Source organism: Echinops telfairi, unplaced genomic scaffold (genome assembly GCF_000313985.2).
Source record: "Echinops telfairi isolate 266 unplaced genomic scaffold, ASM31398v2 ScPeMD7_24;HRSCAF=84, whole genome shotgun sequence".
Classification (NCBI taxonomy): domain Eukaryota; kingdom Metazoa; phylum Chordata; class Mammalia; order Afrosoricida; family Tenrecidae; genus Echinops; species Echinops telfairi.
In genome coordinates, this window is record NW_022103921.1 from 6,714,585 (window position 1) to 6,740,832 (window position 26,248).

Genomic DNA, 26,248 nt, shown 5'->3' on the forward strand with positions numbered 1-26,248 from the left:
AGTGTGTGTGTGTGTGTGTGTGTGTGTGTGTGTGTGTGTGTGTGTGGTGGGAAAATGCCTGCTGGTTCTTGCTTCGGGTGGCTTTCTCTTGTGTTCTTTTAGAATGAACTCACCATCTTCAGACTTGATAGGGATGCTGGAGGGTTTATTCAGTTACATATGCACACTCAGGTGTGCATGCGTTATGCAAGGGGAGTTCTGGGTAGCTTTAGCACCTGTGTGAACTGTGCTATCATAACCACAGTCAAGACACCCGACTGTGCCGGCATCACAAGAGTCCCTTGAGTTCGCCTTTCATAGCCATTTTCATTTCTTCCCCACGTCGTGTTCTCGGTTTTCGTGATTAGGTTATTTCACAGATGTTACATAAATGGACTCATGCTGTATGCATCCTGTTAAGCTTGGCTTTTTATAAGACTTTTTGGTTGTTGTAGAAGAGGAAAATTGGGGCTTACCTGAGTCAGTCAGTAAAACTTGGGGGTTCTGATCCAACATTTACTAATTTTCTCAACAGTGAGTGGTTACCACTGGACTATAATTTTTAAAAACAAACAAAACACTTTTCCTATGTAGTGTTTTGGGGAAAGATTGTGGCTGGTGACATTTACTGAATAAGGTTTTTCTGTTAACGTGTATGTGTGTGTCCTTTGTTTAGGAAGTCGAAGCACCAGAGGCTCTCAACTTGACAGTCACAGTAGTAGTAGCAACTATCACGACAGCTGGGAAACTCGGAGTAGCTACCCTGAAAGAGACAGGTATCCTGAAAGAGACAGCAGAGATCAAGCAAGAGACTCTTCTTTTGAGAGAAGACATGGAGAGAGAGACCGCCGTGACAACAGAGAAAGAGGTTTGTCAAATGGAATATTATTACATAGTGGCCAACACTTTCACTCGGGGAATTGGATTTCTGAAACATTCAGTTTACTTTTTAATGTAACATGCCGTTAGAAACCTTGGCTTAACAACACGCTGGAGCTAGTTACTACCGTCTAGCCCTCCTCTTGGTTTTCTTTTGCACGGCTCCGAGGAATGATGTCAACAGAACAGAATGAGTGGATGCGGGCCCTGATGGGTATCCCCCATCTTAATGGAAAAGGCCCCAGCCCTCTGAAAGATATGGGTGTTTGGGTACCATCCCAGCTAATTCTCATTTCAGAGCTATTTAAACTTTCTCATCTGACTTCCCTGGCTAATCAACTGTGACAAATTGTCTCCTAACGACTGCCAGAGAGGAGCAAGAACAAATGATGATGGGCTGGGGATTGTGGGAATAAACTTTATTCATACTCCTTCTTGAGAAAATATATTTATATTTGCTTTAGCTGGATTTAAATTCTGGTATGTTCTAAGATGATATTTTTCTGCTAATCTGGTTGATGGTATCTTAAATTTTGAAGTAAAATTACTTAGAGGTATTTAAGAAGCGTTATTAGTGTGTTTTTATTGTCTGCCTATATTAAGGCCTCTAAACATTTAAAATATAGTGAAGGTCATCTAAACATTCTGGGTTGCTTACTAGAACAAAGTTTGCCATATACTGAGATTAATGCAGTATGAAACTTGATGGGCCAGGAAATTCTAAGTTGGTACCTCACTGGGGCTGAATCAAAGCGGTTAATTTGTATCTGATGTGGGTAGTAGTAGACAGCTTACAGACTCTGAGCACCCTGCATACTTTTGAGATCATAGATCTGAGACAGGAGAGTGGGTTGGGTTGAGTTTGCTAAGGTAAGCCTGACGCACTCAGGTTACACCCATGTAGGATTCTCTGTGTGTTCATATCTGAAATGATTTCCTCTCTAATATTTCATTCACCTGCCGGAACCTCTTTCTCTAATCAACTACCGTGTCTTGGTAATGCTTTTGAACATAGTATGTCATGGGGTGTTCTTGTTGTTTCCTTTTCCTTTTTTTATATCCTAGCTCAAATTTTTCTTACCTCATGTCTGGCTTCAGTGGCAACATTCGATTTCAGTCATATATGCAATTCAACCATACACTCATTGATTAGAGATTGGTGCTGAATTTGTGTTCTGACTTAATCTTTGCAGGGTCCATGTGTGTGTGGATGTGATCGTAGAATGGATGCTTTACAGTTTAGGCAAAAGGGGCTAAAAGAACCACTGCCATTGAATTGATTCTGTCTCACAGCAGCCCTGTAGGACCGAACAGAACTGCTCCTTGGGCTTTATAAGACTGTAAACCTTACAAGTACAGGCACCACATCTTCTGTAGAGCAGCTGATGGGTTTGTACCGCTGACTTTGCTGATAGCAGTCCCATGCTTGATCCACTGTAACCACTTTAATGAATATCAGTTGTAAAGTAGAAACCTATTTTAGAACTTGATACATTCTACAACTGTTTATTTATTAAGTACCCATGCTGGCCACTTTGCTCGGTACTTGGAATAAAAAGTTCCCATGTTTATAGACCTTAACAGGGAAGAATAGGTACTTGGAATAAATAGTGTTTATTCCACAACAGTATTCCTGTCTTTTTAGACCTTAATACCTCAAAAGGTTAAAGAAAGGTTAGTAAGTGCTATAAGGAAAGCAACAGGATACCATCGAGCTCTAAAGATGGAGAAACCCACTTGAGATCGAGTGCTTAAGAAAAGTTCGGGGAGACGACCTGCAGAAATGTGGCTGGAAGGGAAGAAGCCACGTTTGTAGAGACCAAGGATGAGCTCGCTTCATGTGGAGGGAGTTTGCCTGAAATGGGAAGTCGCCAAGTGGAGGCAGGATGAGAATGAAGACCTTTTGGCAAGAGAGTGGTGAGCAGCAGGGCGATGCTGGCTCTTGGGAATAGAAAGGTACTACTCCCAGACCTTGTCCGCTCTCTGAGGAAGCCCATCTTCCTTTCAGTTTCTTCCTGTCCAATCAGGATACAGAGAGAGTGGGACTGTGAAAAATGCTGTTCTTATATGTAGTCTCGGGAAGACAAAGGAGAAGTTGTAAGGAAACACTGTCGTCTGAAGTAGGATCTAAAGGAACAGTGAGAAGCACTTTGCCACGAGAGGGAGCGGCATGGGCGAGAACAGACGGAGGGTGCTGACGCGTGCTGCAGAGCAGGCAAGACTGATGCTCTGAGATCGGCGTGAAGCTACGCTGCTTCGACGGCCAGGAAAGATTGGCTGGAGTATAAATGTCCTAATAAGGCAAGCTAAACATTGTCATGTTACCTTTTCATTGCCTAAAAGACAACTGCGTTTATAGTCGCTGGAAGAAAGATCCTTTATTTAAAATACGTGTACGACCATCTGGGTAAATCTGAATGTAGAGATACCAGGCACCCAGGCCAGTGATGTAGTTAGTTTTCCAAGAAGAGCTGATCAGAGTCTGAGTTCATTTGAGGGAGCTTCAAAAGTTTGTAGGAATATTGCATTGTCTTTTAACGTAATTTTTCATGAACTTAAGTTGTACTAAATGAAAATATCAAAATGTGAAGTTCTTGTTTCTCTGCATATCCTCCAGTTGGGTCTCTACACTCTGGAAGGCATTGTTTCCATCGCACCAGCATTCCTAAAGAATTCTGTGCCCTTCAATGTATACCACATTTAAATGGCAACTTTGGCACCCTCAGGGGGCTCAAACCATGTTCCTTTTCAGTGCGCTTTGGGCGTTGGGAACAGAAAGAAGTCCACAGAAGCACAATCAAGGCTGTAGGGTAGCTAGGGCAAGGTTTCACTTTGAAATTCCCAGAGGACACCCTTGCTGTCCTTGAAGAATGAGTAGTTGCATTGTGATGGGGGCGGGGGGTTCTTGATATACTTTCCTGGTCGTTTCCTTAAGCCCCTAGGACCACCTATGTCCTTCAAGGTAATCAATTAAGAATACCCCCTTGGGAATAACCATAGCTTGAGTTCTCACTGCCAGCTGGCCCAGCAGATCTTCACGAAGCCCTGTTTTGATTTGACCTTTGTGTTTTGAAGGCACCTAATGACACTAAGGCACATGTATAACCGAGACCTTGTCTGCGGCCATCCACTGATTACAGAGACACGTGCATGCACATTTTGTTTGGAATAAGCACATGCGTGTCTGAATTGAATTTCTAGCTCTCATGGAATAGATAGGTGATGAATTAAGAAAACACAGTGAAACTGCTGAGAGCTGGAACTTGTCTGGCCTGACTTGCTTTTTCTGGTCTCACACATTTCCCTTTGACAGGAGGCAGTCCTGCCACTTCCTACTGTTTCTTCTCATGGAAAATCCGGGTTCTCCTCCTCTGTCCACTTTATATAGGTGTTACTGTATATGAAGAAGAAAACATTTGGAAGTAAGATAGCGGAGACACTGTAGACATACAAATGTGGTGTTCTGATATTATTTACATTTTCGTTTGATGTATGGATCATTGTCATTTAGTTGAAAGAATAGTTTTTATCTGCCAAAAAAGAGTACCTGCATAAAATAGTCTATATACTACCCTTTCTGTAACCAGAAACTGCACTATGAATTGGTGTAAGTTGTATTCCTCTCGGGTTACTTTGTAGGTCTTGTGGCATTGGGGTGATACTAAGATCAGGAAAGCAAACAGCTTATAAGAGGGGTGTATCATTCTGGGAATCCAAATGACACGCGTTAGAGCCCTTTTAAACTTTAGCCGGCTCCCACAAATGTGAAAGGATATAAAGGACTGACTTCTAGTTCTGATATCCTAATTCTGCTGCTGTCTCCGGGACTTTGGCACATTAATTCTGGACCATAGTTTTTGTGTTTTTAAGAAGAAAGGTGGGAAAGTTAGACAGGGCTTTGTTTGTTTTAGCTTCAAAATTCTGTGAACTTTTTAATTTTTTTTAAAGTTTGAGTGGAAAGAGTAAGTTTATTGAAGGGGGGATACCTAGGAAAAGAAGTCCAAAGAGCCCTTTACCTCATCTAAAAAGCTCTGGACCTACAACCTTCTCAAGAGTGAAAGATGGATATTTCCTGCCTTCTTCATCCGTGTAAAGGAAGGACATTCAAATTAGGATAGTTTCCTTCTCTTGAAATAATGCTAAAAATGATTTTGCTTAATAAATGGAAATGCTCCACTTAAGATACAAACTTGTTTGTCTCTGTAGTATGTATGTCCTTTATTGCTTAACCGATCGGCACTCTGTAGTATAGAAATAGAGCACAATAGCCTAGATCCTATCCCAGTGAGTTACTTAGAAAACAGGCGATTTATGGAAAAGCCCAAATTGTCCTCTTACATGTTTGATCCCCGAATCATGTCCTGCTCAATTGGGAATTTTAACATCATGCATTCATGTCCTCAAATGTTTAAAGATAAAGAAAAAAACAAAATTATAGTAGTAAGAAAAGTTGTGTCTTTGTGTGATTAGTGTTTTGATCGGAAAAAGTATAAAATGTGATGGGACTATCATTTAACATTTTTAGAAAATAGCTTCATCAAAGTGATGAAGTAAGTTTATTATTAGAAAATAATTTAAAACGTTATTACTGTTGGGAGTTAAATACTAATTATAAATATGTATCACTAAGATCGTCACTTTTTACATTTGCTTATTTCAAAATTGCTAAGCGCCATCCTAGTTTATGGTAAAAGAAATTGATATTGCAGCAACAAATATTGACAGATGTTTTATTCTGCTATAGTCCCTCACATAAGTAGCTGCACTGTGATGTGTATGTCTTTTGCCCTGAAATTAGAGGTGTGACTTACAAGGGGACATTTTTTTTTTCCTTTAGCTCCTTTGTTCTACACCTCCTGCTGCCCCTATCCTTTGCCACCAGTGTTCTCAGGTCCTGCTGGGGGGACAGAGAAGATCAGAGGTGAAGGGTAGAGATGGCAGAAAGTGGGCTTGGAGCAGTGGGCTGGAGGAAGGGTAGGGAGCATGCAGAGAAAAGTCGAGGTGGGTCCAGGGGAAATGGAGGGCGGGTTGATGGGAAGCAGAAATGATAGAGGGCAAATAAAATGTATATTTAAGAAAAAGTCCTGTAAAGTCTAGGGGTGTTTGTTATTTGGTTGATTAAAAGTAAATGTGGTGTCTGGTTTATAATTCATTGCTGGTGTGGCCATGTATGTATGTATATATATACACGGAGATAAAACTTAAGATTTGCCATGCTGTCTTACCAACAGGTTCTCTGTCCAATGAATCACTGACAAAACTTGGTTTTCATTGTAGATCAAAGACCAAGCTCACCAATCCGGCATCAGGGGAGGAATGACGAGCTTGAGCGCGATGAAAGAAGAGAGGAACGAAGAGTAGACAGAGTGGATGAGAGAAGAGACGAGAGGCCCAGAGACAGAGACCGGGAGCGAGAGCGGGAGCGGGAGCGGGAGCGGGAGCGGGAAAGGGAGCGAGAGCGAGAGAAAGAAAGAGAGCTAGAGAGAGAGCGGGCCAGGGAAAGGGAGCGAGAGCGAGAAAAAGAGAGAGACCGGGAAAGAGAGCGCGAGCGCGACCATGAGCGGGAGAGGGAGAGGGAGCGCGAGCGGGAGAAAGAGCAGCGGGAGCGGGAGCGAGAAGAACGGGAGCGGGAGCGGGAGCAGCGAGAGCGAGCCAGGGAGCGGGACAAGGAGCGAGAGCAGCGGCAGCAGCGGGAGTGGGAAGACAAGGACAGGGCGCGCGAGGACCGCCGCGAGAAGCAGCGAGACGACGCCCGAGAAGACAGGAACCCCAGAGAGGGCCACGAGGAGAGGAGAGCAAAGTAAACATCAGATGGCACATCCGTTTTGAGAGTTCTACTTCATTTAATGCTTTGCAGCACGCACCTTACCTGGCTGTTACTTTTCTGGCCATTTTCTCCAATTTCATGCATTTCAATTTTAAAAGAAATACTAGTTAAAACGTATTAAGTGTTTAAAATCTTTTGAATTATCTATGGGAAAATAACATCCCCCCCTTCTCCTCCTCGTTGATCCAGGGGAGGTTATTATTATAGGGCCGTTTTTTGGTAGCACAGTGGCTTACTCACCTTCTGCAGACTTTTTTTCTAAGAGGCAGTCAGTAGAGAAGTGGTAGAATCAGCCAAGCTGAGAAAGTGCACGGGGAGGTGGGTAAACCTGCTTTGCTGTCACTGCCCGGGTCTCCAGGAAGCAGTTGCACGGTTAGACCTGAGGGAGCCCCCGTGCTACGCCCTGCGTGGCTGCATGTGGGGCCTCAGAGTTGTCCCACCACCTCTGGGGCCACCTTCTCCACTGGGCGGCTGGCCTTCAGGAAAGGAACTCTCAAGGAGACAGGAGTGCTGGGACCATAGTTTCTGTAAACATGATGAGTAAAAAAAATTAGTCATAAAGGAAAATCTGAGCACTAAAAACGCTGCAATTACCCAAAACTAAACCCAAACCTAGTGCCACTGAGTCAATTCCTCGTACTCAGTGACCACATAGGACAGAATAGAGCCGTTTCCGAGACTAGAAGTCTTTATGGGAAACAGACAGCTTCTTGCTCCCAAGGGACTTCTGGTAGTGAGAACTCCCCATGCTGTGCTTAATGCACTCTACTGCCAGGGCTCCTTAGAAGTGTCCAAGAGACCAGTGCATTACTACTGAGTTCAAAGAATAATACCATGAACATTTGACTGCTTTATTTGTCATCAAGGGTGTGATCTATTTTGAAAAAAGGTAAACCGATGTTTATAGTATTTCCATAATATGCTTGGCATTGGACTTCGGAAGTTACTGATTTTTCCCTCGCTTTAATTTCCCCCATTTTCAGATGAAAAGTACAGGTTCTAGTAAGTTCGAGTAACTTACCTAAAGCTGAATGGCTGTAAATTGTACTCATTTGTTTGCTACTAAAGTCAATACTAGGTTTTCCCCTTCTGTTGCCCAACATAAGGCATTTTTGTATCATAATATGAAATTGGGAAATGTATTGAGATACATTAATCTATTTATCCCACTTTTAGATATCACCACTTTGCAGTATTTCGATCTGACCATTTTCAGTGGAAGTGAGTCTATACATATAAAAGAGCAAAAGAGAATACTTGTATCTAAAGCCTGCGATGTCCTTTGCAAATCAAATAAAGAATTTTATTGAAGATAGAAGTTAGAGTATGTTTTTTGCATGCTACAACTGACAGTACTACTGTCCTAGCATTGCATACTCTAATTATAACAGAAGGGCTGGCAACACATTTAGTAAGGGACCTCCTTCACCCACTGGACTGTTACAACTACACCTGTTCATCCCCTGTAGGAAGCGCTACAGAAACGAAGGGAGCCCTGGCCCTCGTCAGTCACCGAAGCGCCGACGCGAGCATTCTCCTGACAGCGATGGCTACAACAGTGGAGATGAGAAGAGTAAGCACACTGGATTTCTGTACTTTGTCTCTTTTTTATGCTGTTCTTTGCCTCGGTACTCACTTTGATTTTTAACCGCGAACTTAAAAACTGATCAGTTGAGACAGTTAAATATTTGTGCTCTGATGACTCTTGTCGTTAAAATAGCTGTGTTAGAAATACAGTTATTGTAGCACATGACGCTGTTATTTTTTTAATCATTTTATTGGGGGCTCACACAACTCATCATAATCCATACATACATCAGTTGTATAAAGCATATTTGTACATTCGCTACCCTCATCATTCTCAAAACATTTGCTCTCCGCGTAAGCCTCTGGCATCAGTTCCTCATTTTCCCCCCTCCCTCCCCGCTTCCCCCTCCCTTGTGAACCCTTGATAATTTATAAATTATTATTTTGTCATATCGTACACTGTCCAATGCCTCCCTTCACCAACTTTTCTGTTGTCCATCCCCCAGGGAGGAGGTTATATGTAGATCCTTGTAATCGGTTCCCCCTTTCTACGGCACCCTCCCAGTATCGCCACTCTCACCACTGGTCCTGAGGGATCATCTGTCCTGGATTCCCTGTGTTTCTACTTCCTATCTGTACCAGTGTCCATCCTCTGGTCTAGCTGGATTTGTAAGGTAGAATTGTGATCATGATAGTGGGGGGCAAGGAAGCATTTAGGAACTCGAGTAAAGTAGTATGTTTCATCGTTGCTACACTGCACCCTGACTGGCTCGTCTCCTCCCCGCCACCCTTCTGTAAGGGGATGTCCAGTACCTACAGATGGGCTTTAGGTCTCCAGTCCACACTCCCCCTCGTTCATAATGATATGAGTTTTTGTTCTTTGATGCCTGATACCTCATCCCTTAGACACCTCGTGATCACACAGGCTGGTGTGCTTCCATGTGGGCTTTGCTGCTTCTCAGCTAGATGGCCGCTTGTTTACCTTCAAGCCTTTAAGACCCCAGACGCTTTATCTTTTGATAGCCAGGAACCATCAGCTTTCTTCACATTTGCTTATGCACCCATTTGTCTTCAGCGATCGTATGTGGGAGGTGAGCATCATGGAATGCCAGTTTAATAGAAAAAAGTGTTCTTGTATTGAGGGAGTACTTGATTGGAGGCCCGATGTCCATCTGCTACTTTAATACTAAACCTATAAATATATGTACATAGATCTATTTCCCCATCATATACATATTTACATATGTACATATGCCTTTATTTAGACCTCTATAAATGCCCTTTGCCTCCTAGCTCTTCTATTTCCTTTTACTTTTCTCTTGTCCCACTATCTTGCTCAGTCTTCATTTGGATTACAGTAATTCCTCTTGGTTACATTGCCCTTGATCACGTCCTACCAGGTGTCCTACACCCTCTTCACCACCGATTTGGATCATTTGTTGTTCCCTTGTCCCTGGGTTTGTTAACACCACTTCCTGCCCTCCCATGTCCCCCCAGAACTGTTAGTCCCGTTTTCTTCTCCTCCAGATTGTTCATCCAGCCTATCTTATTTAGACAGACCCGCGGAGATAATAACATGCACAAAAAGAAGACAGAGCAGAACCAAGCAACAAATGAAAGCAAAACAACAACAAAGAGCCAATGACAAAACAAAACAGCGACAACAAAAAAAACATAACACAACAATAACCAAAAAAAAAAAGCTTGTAGTTAGTCCAAGGACTGTTTATTGGGGCACTGTCATTTTCTACTACTCATGTAAAGTCACAGATATTTTTAATTTTGACTGAAAGTAGTGCCATTTAAAAATAAAAAATGCAAACTTGGTTTATTACTATTTAGAGTCACTGCAATGTTTGCTGATAAATGTGATTCCTTTTATCTTTTTTGTAGATGAGAAACACAGACTCTTGAGCCAAGTTGTACGGCCTCAGGATCCTCGTTCTCTCAGCCCCTCACACCTCCTAGAAGACAGGCAGGGGAGATGGAAAGAGGAGGACCGGAAGCTAGAAAGGAAAGAGAGCTCGCGGCGCTATGAGGAGCCGGAGGTCAAAGAGAAGTTTTCTTCTGTAGATAAGCAGAGGGAGCTGGCAGAAATCATGGAAAGTTCAAGAACACGTGCCCAAGACCTTCTTGGACACCACCAGTCTGATGATCGAGATATAGCTGATCGAAGTCATGAGGAGAACAAGAGAAGGGTGAAAATTCAAAAGAAGCCCATTAAGAAAAAGAAAGAGGAGGATGTTGGGGTAGAGAGGGCGCATGCAGAGACAACATCTGAAGATAGCCAAGTATTTTCACCCAAAAAGGGGCAGAAGAAGAAAAGCGTTGACAAAAAACGTAAGCGGTCCAGAGGTGACTCTGACATTTCTGATGAAGAAGCCGCTCAGCAGAGTAAGAAGAAGAAAGGCCCGCGGACCCCCCCTGTTCGAGCTAAGGGGGACGTGGTCGGGGTGCCCCGGAGCAAGGAGGGCGCTGTCGAGGAGCCTCAGAAGAAAGAAGACACGGCCTTCAGTGACTGGTCTGATGAGGACGTGCCCGACCGCGCAGAGGCCACGGAGCCAGAGCACACGGCCGGCACTGCCATGCCCGTTCTCTCGTCCACTCCCCTGTCTTCGCTCCTCCCTCCTCCTCCTCCTCTGGCTACGCCAGCGACCACCCCTTCCATCACACCCACCGCCTCCATTTCCACTGCTGCCACCAGTGAAGACACTCATCGAAAGTGTCACCGAGCGCGAGTGGAGAAGATCGAGTCACCGCATGTTTCTGTAGACGACGCACCACACCGCAGACCGGCGGATCAGAAGAGGAGCAGCAGCCTCGGGAGCAACCGGAGTAATCGCAGCCACACGTCTGGCCGCCCCCGCTCCCCGTCCACCGACTCTGCCCATCGAGGGGCGGACGACCAGAGGGGGCGGGCGAGAGCGCTGCATAGTAGTTCCAGAGACAGGGAGAAACCCAAGAGCCTGGAGGTGACGGGCGGCGAGAGGAAGTCCAGGGTTGATCAGTTGAAGCGGGGGGAGCCCAGTCGAAGTGCTTCTTCAGGTAATAAACTCAGTTTTGTTATAGCCAGTGTTTCCCATGTTAGTATCCTTCTAAGCGAATTCTACATTGGTTGCCTTATGTGCTGTCAAGTTTTATAGAACTTAGAGGAACACATACGTGTCTCATCAAAATCCTATTTACCTCATCATTTGTGATAGCTGTGTTCCACAATTGCCTCAAGCACTGAATTAATCACTATGAAGCCATTGCCCCGTAGGAAATACAGGAATAAGTTCCTGTGAGCCTCTTGTCACAAGGTTTTTGTCATATCAATCAAGACATAGCCTAGATTTATGTGTATTCCTTTTTAAAGACACCCTATTTATTGTATTTTTTTAATATAATAAAATGCTAGCCAAGGAGGAATGAACATATCCTGATCCAGGGAAATGTGATGTAAATGTTAGCCTCACCGTGCTACTGTTCACTACACTTCTTTTCTTAACCAATTGCCATCTCATGAATCCACAAATTTAGCTGCTGCTTCGTCTCTCCCATCATGCACTGTAGATGTTACCTTATTTTATTCTCTTCTTGGCTTTAACAAACAAGAGGTGAGCTCCGAATTCTGGGAGTGCAAACTCGATGCTCATGTTGGTGGAGTGCTGCCTCTATCAATACGGGGAAGACCCTGGCTGTGTGCTGATCGTCATGTGGTACGGCATGGATACTCCCCCATGTCTGCCTCTGTAGATGTTCGTTAGCACTTCAAAGCAGCCCTACGGATACGACTTTCCTCTTTATCTAGATGCATGCCATCATCGATTCATTTGCATTAAATTCGCAGCCAACAACACTAAAACCCATGCTTCAACAAAACTAACACACGTGGTTTCTCAGCAAGGTACACCACAGCCTTCTGCACTTAACAGCACCAGACAGCACTTTAACATTGTGCTTGGTGGCCATCATACATGGCAAAAGCACCAACAAAATAGGCAAAAATGTGAAAGGCAGGGACTAAATAGATTGTAGGAAGGATGGTAGTTTACAGTGTGAGAAGGCAGCACTTTGTTTTACCACGTCTGGGAATGTGTGTGTTGGGCAATTCAAATTGTTCACCACTCCATCACTACTAGTGACTGAAAGCACCATGACCATTGATTTTGGTGTCTCAAGTAGGTGACTTCCCAGCTGTGGAATCCACAAATAAGAATTGATAGTATCACCTGTTACTACATTAATACTAACATTATAAGAGAGGTACACTCAATGATACCAGCTCTCTAACTTTATTAGTACATAATCCAGATATCCGACCATTCTGTAGTTCAGTCATGTCAAGTGTGGTACATATCTACCACAGTCAGTTCCGAAACATTTTCTTCCTTCTTGTACTCCTTGATGTCAGCTCCCCAGTGCTCTTTCTACTTCCCCAGCTGTACTCAGCAGGAACCCTCAGTCTAGTTATTGTTTCTAACACAGAAGAATACTTAACAGCGTTATGCAGGAAGGCTAACAACAACAGCAGATACAACAGAGAAAAACCCTAGTTTGGAAAACAACCCCCCAAAATACTAAAACCCCTATCAAGCTCATGGTGTAGCATTCCAGCCAGCGGGGAGCCCTCAGACACATTAATGACTGCTCACGACACGAGACGAGTCCCGGAGGAAAGGGAGAGGGGCCTCCCCAGCTTCCCCGCTCAGTGGTTTCTGTTTGCACACCAAAAGAGAAGGTGCACCCAAGTTCAGATGCAGGGCCCTCTCTAAGGTGCACTGACTTCAGACTCAGTGTGTTTTCATGATTCATAATTAGACAATCTCACACTCAGGCACATTCTCACTGAGCAATTCCTTCTGTCTCCTTATCTCTCAAACTAGCACATTCTGTTTGCAGTACGAAATCTTGTCACTCAACGTGAGCGCCAAGTTCCTGGCACATGCAAACAGTCATGCACTCAGGGTTGACTAAGAGTCTTTGCACCCAAGCAGCCCTCCCAGTGGGCGCAGGGCAGTGTTTGCCTACATCAAAAGGTGTCCGATTGGAGATCAAATGATAAGGTTTTAACCATTCAAGTCAGCTTTTTCATTTTGATCTACTGTAATCCTCTCTGCAATACTCTGTATGATAACCAGGCTGTTCCCAGCCTTCAGTTATGGTTAGTGGGAAATCACTGAAGACTTATTCCATGTGTAGATTCTGCAAATATATTTTGAGCTTCCACTGTCCTCTAGAGCCTTCTGCACACCAATTTCAGGTCTCGTACCATTCTCCTCTCCCCACCCCCTCCCCAACCACTCACCCTCATGAATCCTTGATCAATTATATATCGTTATTATTATTTCGTATCTTACACTATCCACTGTCTCCCTTCACCCACATTTCTGTTATTCGTCCCCTGCGGGGTGGGGGGACCTATATATCCAGTTTTGTGATGGGTTCCCCTTTTCTTACCCTTCCCCCTCTCTGACCATCCCCTTACCCTCATGATAACGCTGCACCCACTATTCCTGAGGGGTTTATCTTCCCTGAATTCCATGTCTCAAGAGCTTGTATCTAGACCAATGTGTGTGCTCCGGTGTAGCCAGATTTGTAAGGTAGAGCTGGGTCATGGTACTGTGGGGGGAGGAAGTATTCAGGAAGTAGAGGAATGTTTCACGGTATATTTAATGTGCCTGGATATTACAAATAGTTATCACTCTACTGCTAACCTAAATGTTGACCGTTTCAAACCACCCAGGCACGCTACAGAATACAGACCTGGTCATCCGCTTTGGTAAAGATTATGCTTAAGAAACCCTAAGGAGCAGAATCAGCTCAGCGAGAATGTTTGTGTTTTTAACAGTATGTTTTGAAATCCAAAAGCGAGTCCTCCCACTTTGTTGCTCTTTTCGAAGATCGCTTTGGTTGCTTGACCCCCTTGCGATTACATAGAGAACCGTTAATAACACGATCAGTTCGGATAATGCCTACCCATTTTATGTACTTATTTCTTTTTTAAGTTATTTCTGGTTATACGTAGAAATAAGTCAGAAAATACGGGTAGCACTTTAATTCCGAGAGATTAAATTGTTCTTAACTAGAGCTATTTGGACAGCTGAGACTATATACAGAAAAAGTAAAATTTTAAAAGCCATGGAAAGAAATAGTTTGTCTCTGTTTTATCAAGTATTAACTCTTTGTCTGTGGAATATTCATTTTAGATCGCCAGGATTCAAGAAGCCATAGTTCAAGAAGAAGTTCTCCTGAGTCCGATCGACAAGTCCATTCCAGGTCCGGGTCATTCGATAGTAGAGATAGGCTGCAAGAACGTGATCGGTATGAACATGACCGAGACCGGGAGAGAGAGAGGAGAGATACAAGGCAGAGAGAATGGGACCGAGATGCCGACAAGGATTGGGCACGGAACAGGGACCGAGACAGATTGCGAGAACGAGAGAGAGAGCGAGACAAAAGGAGAGAGTTGGATAGAGAGAGAGAGAGGCTGATTCCAGATCCTGTTGAAAGAGAAAGGGACCGAGACCGAGCCTTTGAGACTTCTTCCCAGTCGGACTCTGTCAAGCGCAGTGAGACAAAAGTGGAAGGTGAACACGAGAGAGACCTGGAAGGCACTGCCCGCGATCCGCTAGGTCTCAATAAAGAGAGAGCAGATAAAGACCTGGCGTCTGCCCAAGCGTTTGAAGATAGCAGTAAAGCAGAGCGAGCAGAGAGTGTGGAAGGTGAGTGCCACTTCTTGCTCGTTCCATGGCTCCAGTCCTCTTAGCGGAGGGAGCATAGCCATTCTTCCACAGCCGCAGCAGTCCGGACAGGTCTTGATTACCCAGTTCCAGATGTTAATTGTGGCTCTTCACGTTTTCATCGCCATGTTGAGTATAAGTAACATTAACTCTTTAACCTTGGTATTCATGGAGGCACAACCTTGGTGTATAATTGAAAATAAGTGAAGTAACTGGCACCCTCCTGATACAGGCTCTATCATATGCTATTTGTGACCACAAATAACAGCACAGAAACGTATGTGTTGTAAAGATTTCATTCCCTTAGAATAGGAAAATGAGCTGTATGAACTTGAGAATTTCCAACTCCCACTCAGTGTTTGAGGGTGTTAGTAAAGAGGGTGAACTTGGGTGATGGCACGCTCATGTGGCGACCTAGCCTTGAGTTGGTTCTGATTCATGGCAAGCCCGCGTGTGGCGAGCAGAGCTACTCCACGGACCTTTCAGAAGTAGATTGCCAGGAGTGTCTGTCAAAACCCTTTTAACCGTCACTAAACATGTAACTACCTGCACTGCCTAGATGTTATAGACATGATCTGCCAAAAGGACCAAGGCATCTGTCTTGGAAGCAGTACGACCCGAGTGCTATTTCGAGACAAGGATGGTGAGATTTCATCTTCACACACTTTGGGCATGTCAGCAGGAGAGAGCAGTCCCGAGAAAAGGACAGCATGCACAGTAAAGCAGAGGCCCTCGATGAGATGGAGGAGCGACACAGTGGCTGCGACAGTGGGCCCCAGTACAGGAAGCGTGGTGAGGATGGCGCAGGACTGCGCTGTGTTCTGACCCGTTGTGCATTGGGTCACTGGGAGCCAGAACCGACGCAGTGGCATCTAACAACAACAGATGTCACAGAGCAGCGCTTCTCCACCGTCCTCAGCCGCGGCCCTTTAGTCCGCTTCCTCGTGCTGCGGTGACCCCCAACCATACAGTGATTTTCATTGCTACTTCCTCACTGTAAGTTTGCTACTGTTACGAATTGGACAGCCCCTGTGAAAGGGTCATTCGACCCCCAAAGGGGTCGCGACCCAAAGGTTAAGGACCGCTGTTATAGAGAGATTACTATAGAATTTCATAGAACAGAAAATCACTAGAGTGGTGAAAAAACATCTCATAGTTTCTTACATTTGTCAATTTATACGTGCTGCAATTCTTAAAGTTCTCACTGGCCATTCTTCTTGGAACGTGAGGAGATGGCATAGGTGCCAAGTCTTACCTCCTGTGGCTGCTCGAAAGAAGACTTCATCTTCCCGTCTGTTCACGTATGATTCCTGCGCAGCAGAGGTCAGGCATCCCTCCCTCCACCCTCCAGAATTCTTCAGCACTCCTCCCGTGAGATGCTACGTCTCTTCTGGGTTCAAGAACTCAGACAATACTCTGAGTTTAGGGGTACATTAGGGACGTTAACAGCACCCAGTCAAGATCAGAAAACATTAAAAATGCAGGCCTTTTATCTGCAAGAATGCTGCTTCTCAGCGAGCACATCGCCCTCAGGTCTTCAGCCTCTCAGCTACATGACTTGTTGGCCTCTGCCCTGCTGGGGCAGGTGCTAGCAAGTTCATTTTCCACTGTTCAGTATCCAAAGAGCCCTCCACGCTGCAGGCCGAAGCGCCCAGCTGTACCTGTTCTGGAAACCCACCCCTCGGGCTCCTGCTCCTGCACAGCGACTGTGCTCTCTCGCGGACTCAGTGTGGCAGCCTCTGCTCCCTGGGCCATTTAAGGCAGGGTCTCCTACTTGCTTCCCTCCTCGTTCTTTCCTGGTGGCTGTGGATTCCTCTGTTCCAGAGGTTCTCAACTTGTGGGTCGTGACCTCTTTGGGGGTTGAATGGCCCTTTCACAGGGGTCACCCGATGCACAACAGCAGCAAAATTGCAATCATGAAGTAGCAACAAAAATAATTTTATGGTTGGGGGGTGGGGGTGTCACCACAGCGTGAGGAACTGTATCAAGGGCTCGCAGCATTAGGAAGATGGAGAAGCACGGCTCCATTCAAACTTCTGAGAAGGCTTACATTTTGTGACTCCTTTCAGACTCAGCAGAAGAGTCGATAAATCAGTCCCCTAGTTCGAGTCCTATATACCTTATTTACATGTTTGTTTGATGGGGGTTACAAAGACTATGACTAGAAGAGTCCCCACCAAGATAGGAAATTCATCATAATAGTTTCATATCACTGTAGAAGGGAATTACCAAGTCCTTCTTCCTAGTCTTAAGTCTGGAAGCTCTGCTGAAACCTGCCCACCACCTATGGGATAGTGGTATTTGAATAGCGATGACATAACTTTATCAGCATCACAGCAGTACCCCAGCCACCATAGTGTGACAAATTGAACGAAGAACACATCTGTCTTGGAAGAAGTACAGCCAGAACACTCTCTAAGATGAGATTGTGAGACTTCAACTCAGGTATTTCGGATATGTTGTCAAAAGCTACCCTTCCCTTGAGAAGGATATAGGTACAGTGGAGGGGCAGCAAAAAAGAGGGAGCCCCTCGGGATGGGACTGACTCAAAGACTTCAACCGTTGGCTTAAACGTAATGATGGTGAGATTGATGCAAGAGATGATGAGTCTAAACGAGATGCTGCCCACTTACTTGCATCTGGTGCTGGAGAAGAGAAGGATGCGAGCCAATCAGTGATGATGAAGTAGCTGAGATTCTGGCAGGTGATGTGGAGAAGAAGGATCAGAAAGAAGCAGCCATCTGCAGAGGCAGTTGAATTAAGGGTTATGTGATTGTGTTACGCATGCAGTCGCTATGAGTTGGAACCAACATCTAACAACAACAACAAATATATACCCGTTAAGGATGCTGTTCATTTTGAAAAGTAGTTTTAGAGACTCCTTAAAGTTAGCAGTATTAAACATACTTAAATTCACAACTAACTCACCAGGAGACAAAATTGGCAAAGTAATAAAGTAGAATATATACTACTAGAACTAAGAGATATTTTGAATTAGTATTACAAGGTTCTTCTGAATATTATATTCAGTATTTAAGGGAAAATACTGGTATAGGTAAGAGAAACGGTGCTAAATTGTGTTTGTTTAATTAACAAGTTTATTTAGTTTAAGAAATTACTGTCACCGTTTGAAATTAGATTTTTCTAGATTTAAATTTTATTAGCAAAAATTAATACAACACATAGAGTAAACAATATGTTAATGGTAGCTTTTAATTTCTCACATTTTAATTATAGTCCTTTTACAGTGCTGTTGCTGTCCATGTAATAGCTTTGTATCAAAACCAAATTGAATAAATAAAATTTTATCTTTTCAGTTTCCTTTTGTAATTATTAAATGTTTCAGTAATAAAATAAAATTGTTTGCTGATAATAACATGGCTTTCAGAGTGCATAGCCCTGACCTCAGGACATCTTAAGCATCTATTCACGTAGAAGCTCTTTGTGACATGAAGTTACTTTCTATGTTTAGCAGGAGATGAGGAGTCCAAGTTAGATGATGCCCACTCCTTAGGATCTGGTGCTGGGGAAGGATACGAGCCCATCAGTGATGATGAGCTGGATGAAATTCTGGCGGGGGATGCCGAGAAGAGGGAGGATCAACAGGACGAGGAGAAGACGCCAGGTAGTCATTTGCAGAAGTGGTTGAACTTAAAGTTACTTGATTTATTTTAAGGCCATTAGAATCATCTGTAGTGTATTTTAATTAATTTTGCAAGCCCAGCAAAATGCAAATCACTGTCTACATCAGGGAATGTCGATAAGGTTGTGGGAAATCATTATCTTTTCGTTCCATTTACGTGAGCCTTTCGGAGCTCCTCATATGGCCTTCCATATTTAACTCAGAGAAGTCAACATCGCCTACGAATTAGAAAGCCTCATTTAAAATAGTGAAATTCCAAGATTCCCTTACCAGAATTTAAGATTCATATTACTTGACCTGGAATCTTTTCAGATGTATCAGTTTTCTAAATTCAATAATCATTCTTTTGATTTCGAGTTCTTCTGCATTGTCAGACAGTTCACGCTGGCGACAACACCAGAAGCAGCACTCCTGGGCAGTCTCGTTGAAGGATCCCAGTTAGTCTGATTGCTCTTAACATGCTTCTAGTCATCGTTAGTAAGGGTCTTTACTTTGGGTTTTTAAGACATTAACTTTTTATTTTGATTTAATTAGCAACTAAACTCATAATTTCCATTCATGTAGAAGAGATATATGATCATTAGGTTTGTTATTATCTCATATTAGTTAGTAGAACTTTGTTTTGCTAGATTTCTTAGTTTGTTCTTAAGGAATAGATTATTTGCCCTCAATGTTAATAAAAGGGTTATCTGAGTCTTTAAAGAATTTGATAATGAATTATTTGTTTTTAAAAAGTAAAATATGTGTGTGTGCATGTGTACAAACATGCATACAAATATATTCCTAGATTTAACCTTCTAAGACTTCTGAGGCCAAGTTTCATAGTCATCTGACTAAATCTTAGTAGAAGATTGTTTTTTTTCTTGTGAGCTCCCTCTTGCAATGAAAATGAATTGTATGTGAGCTAAGATTATTTTATTTCCTTTTTTATTTACTTGTCCCTTTGTGTGTGTTGGGGCAGGAGGGTGTTGTTCATTTGCAAATTTAAAACCACGACATTTTGGTTTAAAGTGCGTTTTATTTAATGCTTTCTCTATTTTGTCTTGCTCCATAGGAAATAAAAATACAGCATCATAATATGTTTTAAAAATCTACCCTTTGTTGCACTGTTTACAGATCCGCTGGATGTGATAGATGTGGATTGGTCTGGCCTTATGCCAAAGCACCCAAAGGAACCCCGAGAGCCAGGCGCTGCTCTGTTAAAGTTCACGCCTGGAGCGGTCCTGCTCAGAGTTGGGATCTCACAAAAGTTAGCAGGGCCTGAACTTTTGACCAAAGTCAAAGACACATGCCAGAGACTTTTAGAAAAGCCCAAAGGTAATTCCACTTCACCTTGTAGATAATGTATGCTGCAACTATTAGTATCGGTTTAGAAAGGATCCCACTGTGTTTTAGGTAGCATTTACAATATAGAAACTGTGTGTGTGTGTGTGTGTGTGTGTGGTCATTATTGAATCCCCATCTTCAAAAATAGTTCAAAAAACTTGCTTTGAGGGGGGAGCCAACAAATTCCGGAACATGGGAACAAGAGATCCAAACTTGATGGCGAGGTGGGCGTAGAATGCCTCGTGGGGTTTGATCAATGCGATGTAGCCTAGAGAAAGTACTGAGAGCCAAATGAAGGTCAAACATGGTAGTGAGACAGGAAGAACGTAAAAAGAAATAGAGGAAAGAATTAGGAGGCAAAAGATCTTTATAGAGGTGTAAATGCAGGCATGTACATATGTAAATATATTAATATATAACAATAGGGATCTAGGTCTGTGTACATGTATTTAAAAAGGTAGCAGACAGGCAGTAGGTCTCTACTCAAGTCCTTCATCTGCACAAGAACATTTGTTCTAATAACCTGCATTCTGTGATGCTCACCTTGCTGACATGGAAGAAGCACACCAGCCCGTGTGATCACAGGCGGTCAACAGGATCAGGTATCAGGCATCAGAAGACCCCAAACAAATATATTGATGCAAATGATGGGGATCAGAATGGAGACTTAAAACCCATTTGTAGACATTGGATATTCCCTCACAGAAGGGTCACAAGGAAGGGATGAGCCAGCCAGGGTGCAGAATAGCACCAACGAAATATAAGCATTCCTCTAGTTCTTTAGTACTTCCCCCACTCCCACTATAGTGACCCCAATTCTATCTTACAAATCTGGCTAGACCAGAGCATGTACACTGGTACAGATACACTGGACACATGGAATCCAGGACAGATAAAACCCCTCAGGAACAATAATGAGAGTAGCAATACCATGAGGGTAGGGAGAAGGCGTGGGGAGAAGGGAGAATTGGGGAACGGACTACAATAATCAGGGTAAAGCACCCTTCCCCCCACCCCCATGGGGATGAACAACAGAAACGTGGGTGAAGGGAAATAGCAGATGGTGTAAGATATGAAAATAGCTTATCAGGGGTTCACAAGGGTGGGAGGGGGAGGGAGGGTAAAAAGAGCTGATACCAAGGGCTCAAGCAGAAAGACAATGTTTTGAAAAGGATGATGGCAACATATGTACAAATGTGTTTCATACAACTGATGTATGGATTGTTATAAGAGCTGTAAGAGCCCCATATAAAATGATTTATTAATAAAAAATAATTTAAAACTTATTTTGAGAAAAAATTTAATTCACAAAGTAATTGTCAAAGGAGTGCAGTGCACTGTATCAACATTCCTTTTTAACACATGAGTACATAACACACGTCAACCTGCTTCGTTCTCTACCCAAAGCTAAACAAAGCCGGACCTAGACAACTAGCCAAGACACTCTTCATAGCTCAGTAAATCAGGTGTCTTGGAATTTCTTCCCCAGGGAAATTGTCCTGAAATGCAGCTGTGAAGGTTAAGAACTAGTTCTCCAGGGCCAGGTGATCTGAATTCCAATTGGCGAGTGGAGGGAGGGGGTGTAACCACCTACTCGTTAATAATATATATACTGTTTATGGACTGTGTAGGGATTCAACTTCTACTTGATCTTCTTTAACGTGCCTGCCTTACTCTATTTGGGCAGCCTATTAATATCTTTGTTTGATAGGAAAGGGGAAGAATGGGTAATGAAGATAAAAGTAATAGCATTGTTTAACAGTTTTATGTCATTTCCCTGGGAATGTCTGGCAGGGGAGGTAGGTGCAGAGAAATTTAGTTAAAATTAAATTTTTTACTCATTTGAAATTGCAAAAAAAAAAAAATTCCTTAATGAACTTTATCAGTTAATCTGCGTCCTGTTTCACCTGTTAGCATAAGCAACAAACTCTTGGTTTCATTATAAACAAAGAGTATTAAACCTTTGTATTAAATATATAGTGGGGGCTTTTTAAAATTCGTGGGAAAAGTGGACTTAATAGAGCAGAATTTAGCACAAGCATTTGAAGTGCCCTTATGTGAGTGATAACATGAATGCATAGTAACCCAAAAAATGAGCATGATTTGAATGCTTGTCCTGGCTCTTTCTGCACTTTTGGTTGGCTCGTGTCCTTCAGCAGGGAACTGCTGTGGTCCCTGCTGTGGTCTTACTTGCGTTTGTGCAAGGATCGAGTACAGCCTCCGGGGTCTTACTCACACACAAACTGTTTGCTCCTCTTGCTTTTGTTCATCACACTTCAAGTTAAAATCGAGTTTGAGTTCTCTAACTCTGGAACAGTTTTGGCCTTATCTACTTAACTTACCTAAAGAATGAAAATACATCTGTGAAAGGTTTGATTGTTGTTTATCAATCATACTACTCTTTTTTTCTGTTTTTGGCTACTGTCATAGCTCTGTTAGGAAAGTGACATGTTATGCTCCATATAAATTTCCGAAGGAAAAGGATTTTATTTACTTTACTGCTCTATGCAGGGACTAGTTACCTATTTTCTCTAATTGTCCCGTTGTCTAGAACAGAGCCTAATGCACAATAGGTGTTAAGTAACTGAACACTGAAGCAATGGACCCTGCTGTCTCGATTCTGTGGGGTCTGGTGCAGTTGCCTCAGCACTGGAGAGGTTATTCCTATCCCCACCGTCTATAGAATATTTTTTTGTTAAGTCTGAAACACAAAAGCAGTATCTTGTATATACTAAAATTAAAGTTGATCTTGTCTAGGTGTGCAAATTGCATTTTGGTGAAGTTCTTTTGAACTAAGCTTCCCCAGTCAGTTTTGACTTTGCTTTAATTTTATTTGGACATTCGTTTTAAACCTTTATGCCACCAAGACTCTCTTCATGTCCCCTCTCTTCTGTGTTTACAAAGTAATTTATAGCAAAATAGAGTCATGTGTTTGTATCAACCTAATTACCTTAATATTTATTTTCAAGTTTTCTTTATGCTATCTTCAGGAGCTTTGGTAATATGGTAGATTAAATGGTATACAGCTAACCACAAGGTCAGAAGTTCAAACCCAACCAGCTGCTGTGCAGGAATAGATGGAGCTGTCTCTTGTCAAGGAGCAGTTCTATTCCCAGGCAACTCCTCCCGAGGGGGGTGGGTTTGTTTATAGACTCAATGATACGGTTAAAGACAGGAGACATCTTTCACCACAAGGGGGCTTTAAAGGTTTGTGGAAAATTCTGTGATCTTTATTTTTCCACAAACTGTTTGAAGGCTCCTTGTGCATAAACCGTGTATATGCTTTGCAGTTTGGAAAGGTGAGATGTGTAATGTGTGCTTATTTGGATCACTGGCTGCATCTATTCTGTTTTCACGTCCTTGTGCCCAATTTTAACCTAGCATCTTAATTCTTTTCAAATAACTTGTGTTCTTAAATTTTATAAGTTTAAGTGTTTTCTCTTTAGCTTGCATGTTATAACTTAAATCTGAGTGGTTTTAATTTCATACATTGTCCTGGATTTTATAATGACCAGTGCTATGAGAAGTTGTGCAACTTATCTGCCAAAGACTTTACCACATTGGAAATTACAATAGTATTTTTTCAAAAGTCACAGTTATAAATAGTGTTTGAGCTGAATCTTGTTATCAAATAACTGTTCTGGAATCTAGAACTGTAAGAAATAGTTGATGTTAAGCACTGTACTGAACTCAAATCCACTGATAAGAACTTGATCTTTTCTTCTCGTAGCCAGGAACCAGTGTCCGATTTTCTCTCAAGTCTTTCCTTCTGTCTTTGACAGAGTAGCTGTCAACATACATATTCTGTTTGATAACAGCAACTCAATTCTATGTTTCAGTGCCCTTCACAGAAAATTTATTGCCTTTAATATAAAAATTCTTTTCACTGATATTGCCAACTTTAATAAAGTTATAGACGTTATGGAACAGTCAGCTAAGTAGGTAGTAATGCTTTCTTTCCTATTTTAGGGAAACTTAATGCATGTTCATTTTTATTGAAAGATGCAGACAGTCTTTTTGAACATGATCTGGGGGCTCTCAACATGGCGGCCTTGCTGCGGAAAGAAGAAAGAGCCAGTCTTCTTAGCAATCTTGGACCATGTTGTAAAGCCTTATGCTTCAGACGGGATTCTGCAATTCGTAAGCAACTTGTCAAAAATGAGAAGGTACAGTCGTTTCTTTGGAAGAAATGTAAAATGCGTATGCAGTAGCATGGAATGGCTCCTCTTTTCTTTGTATGGCTGTCAAGTAAGACGAAAATTTTTCTTGCCTGTTTTTATGCCCTAGTCTTTTTCTAGATGTAAAAGGAAGAATGACTTAAGATATGTAAAAATGTAAATACTCTCTCTGAGACACTCACTTGCAGAAAGCTGTAAATAGCAAACATGTAGATTTATGCAAGTTGAAGACCGAGAAGAAATTTGCCAGGCACTGGGTGAGGAGATGATGTGTGGGAGTGCTGTTTCCGAGAAGGTGGGAAATAAGTGAGTGGTGATTGTGCAAACACGTCCTTGAGGAGAAAAGGGGAAATGGACAGTTAAGAAAAAGGTATCTGAAATGGAAAGAGATCTGTCAGTGAGAGCCTCTTGTTGTTGGGGCCACTACGTCGGCTCTGCGCCTAGCGACCTCATGTCGTCCCGTACCCACCCAGTGCTTTGCCATCTTCACAAGCGTTCCTGTGTGTGAGCCCATCGGTGCAGCCACTGAGCCCGCTGGGGTAGGGGTTTCATGTTGGGCTACTAACCAGAAGGTCAGCAGTTTGAAACCACCAGCCACTCCGCAGGAGGCTTTCTGCTGCTGTACAGACTTAGTCTTGGAACACCGCCGGGGCGGTGGTACCTGGTTCTGTAGGGTCACCAATGAGTCAGAACTGACTGGATGCCAGTGAGCTCTTTGAAAGAGAAGACTTCGTAGGCATTTTAAAATTAAATAACTGTGATATTTATTAGGGAATCGAGTAGGAGTTATAGGTAGTATGACAAAAGAGTTGATGCTACAGGAATACTGTACAGTTACAGGAATACGGAATACATGATAGATCTTTGAAATAATGAAAAATCGTTTCATAGGTACTTTCATTCCTGCCCCTATGTAATCTTCCCGTGACAACATATTTCCATTTTTATTACTTTTTATATGGGAAACCTGAGATTATTTCTGGATTGATAACATCACCAAAGAAGAAAGATACCTTATTAAAGAAAAATAGATCAGAGAGAAGAGAATTTCTGTAAAAGAAAGAGATGAGCTAGGATTAAAATGGGAACTGATACAAGGAAAGGAAGACGTTCAGAAACAGGTCTTCATTATGTAATCACCAGCTCTTTGTTGGACAAAAGCCTGATGTCAAATTACTCCTGGTAGAGTTGCTACGATTATTCTCTCCGTTGAGCGTCTACGTCCATGTACGGTAAGATCTTCAAGCATTTAAAGAAGAAATGACAACAATTCTGGATAACTTCTGTAAAATCGGAAACGGGAATACTTTCCATCTCATTTTATGAGACTAGCATTATTCTTCATCGAAAGCCAGGCAAAGACAGCAGAAGAAGCTGGCGCTCAGGAACTGTCCGGAACATGCTGATGAAGAACACTCTAACCTAGGGACGAAAGGCTGGTTCTGTCTTTGTAAAGCCAATCAACACAATCGGCCATATTACCAAGCCAAAGAAGAAGAAAATATGATCATGCAATAAATGCAACTTAGCAATTCTTCATAATATAAATTCTTAAACTGGAATTATTTACGGGGAGCATCTGTAAAAGGCTATCCACAGCTAACATTATACTGAACTGTAAACATTTGAATGTTTCCCCCCAGATTAGGGACAAGGCAAGAGTGTGTGCTCCCTGTCGCTATCCAGCCCCGTGATGGCCGTTCTGTCCCGTGCAGCAAGGCAAGATAATCGACATAAACTATTAGAAAGAAAGAAAACGGTATGCCGACAACATGATTATGTCAGAATTTGAAGGAGTTTACCAAAAAACACACACCCAAACTCCTGGAACTAATGAGTGAGTTGATAGCAAGCTCACAAGCTTAGCATACAAAACTCACATTTTCATAGACTAGTAGTGAAACTTGTGAACTAAAATTATAAAAATAATTATGAAACACATTGTTTATTCAGCGGTACCCCTATTTGTTACTCTAACAAAAAACGTGCAGGATCTTTATGCTGAAAACTATGAAACTCTATCCTTTCTCTCAAAAACGTATTACCTGTAGAAATAAATAGTACTCTGGTGGAAAAATTTGAGCCAGACCTAAATGTATGGAGCGAGGTACTGTGCTCATGGATTGAAGATGCAATTCTCCCCATAATCTCCTGGTGTAGTGAA

At 42.6% G+C, this 26,248-nt stretch overlaps 1 protein-coding gene across 1 annotated transcript in view; it reads left to right on the forward strand.

Annotated features, from left to right (window-relative positions):
* ZC3H13 (zinc finger CCCH-type containing 13) overlaps positions 1-26,248 on the forward strand; it is a 100,054-nt gene that overhangs the window by 69,826 nt on the left and 3,980 nt on the right. Inside the window, exons 13-20 of the mRNA XM_045289071.1 lie at positions 6,236-6,402; positions 6,475-6,658; positions 8,155-8,258; positions 10,106-11,257; positions 14,404-14,919; positions 18,410-18,562; positions 19,697-19,897; positions 23,909-24,072. Coding sequence (XP_045145006.1) covers positions 6,236-6,402; positions 6,475-6,658; positions 8,155-8,258; positions 10,106-11,257; positions 14,404-14,919; positions 18,410-18,562; positions 19,697-19,897; positions 23,909-24,072 — 2,641 coding nt within the window. The remainder of the gene's footprint in view (positions 1-6,235; positions 6,403-6,474; positions 6,659-8,154; positions 8,259-10,105; positions 11,258-14,403; positions 14,920-18,409; positions 18,563-19,696; positions 19,898-23,908; positions 24,073-26,248) is intronic.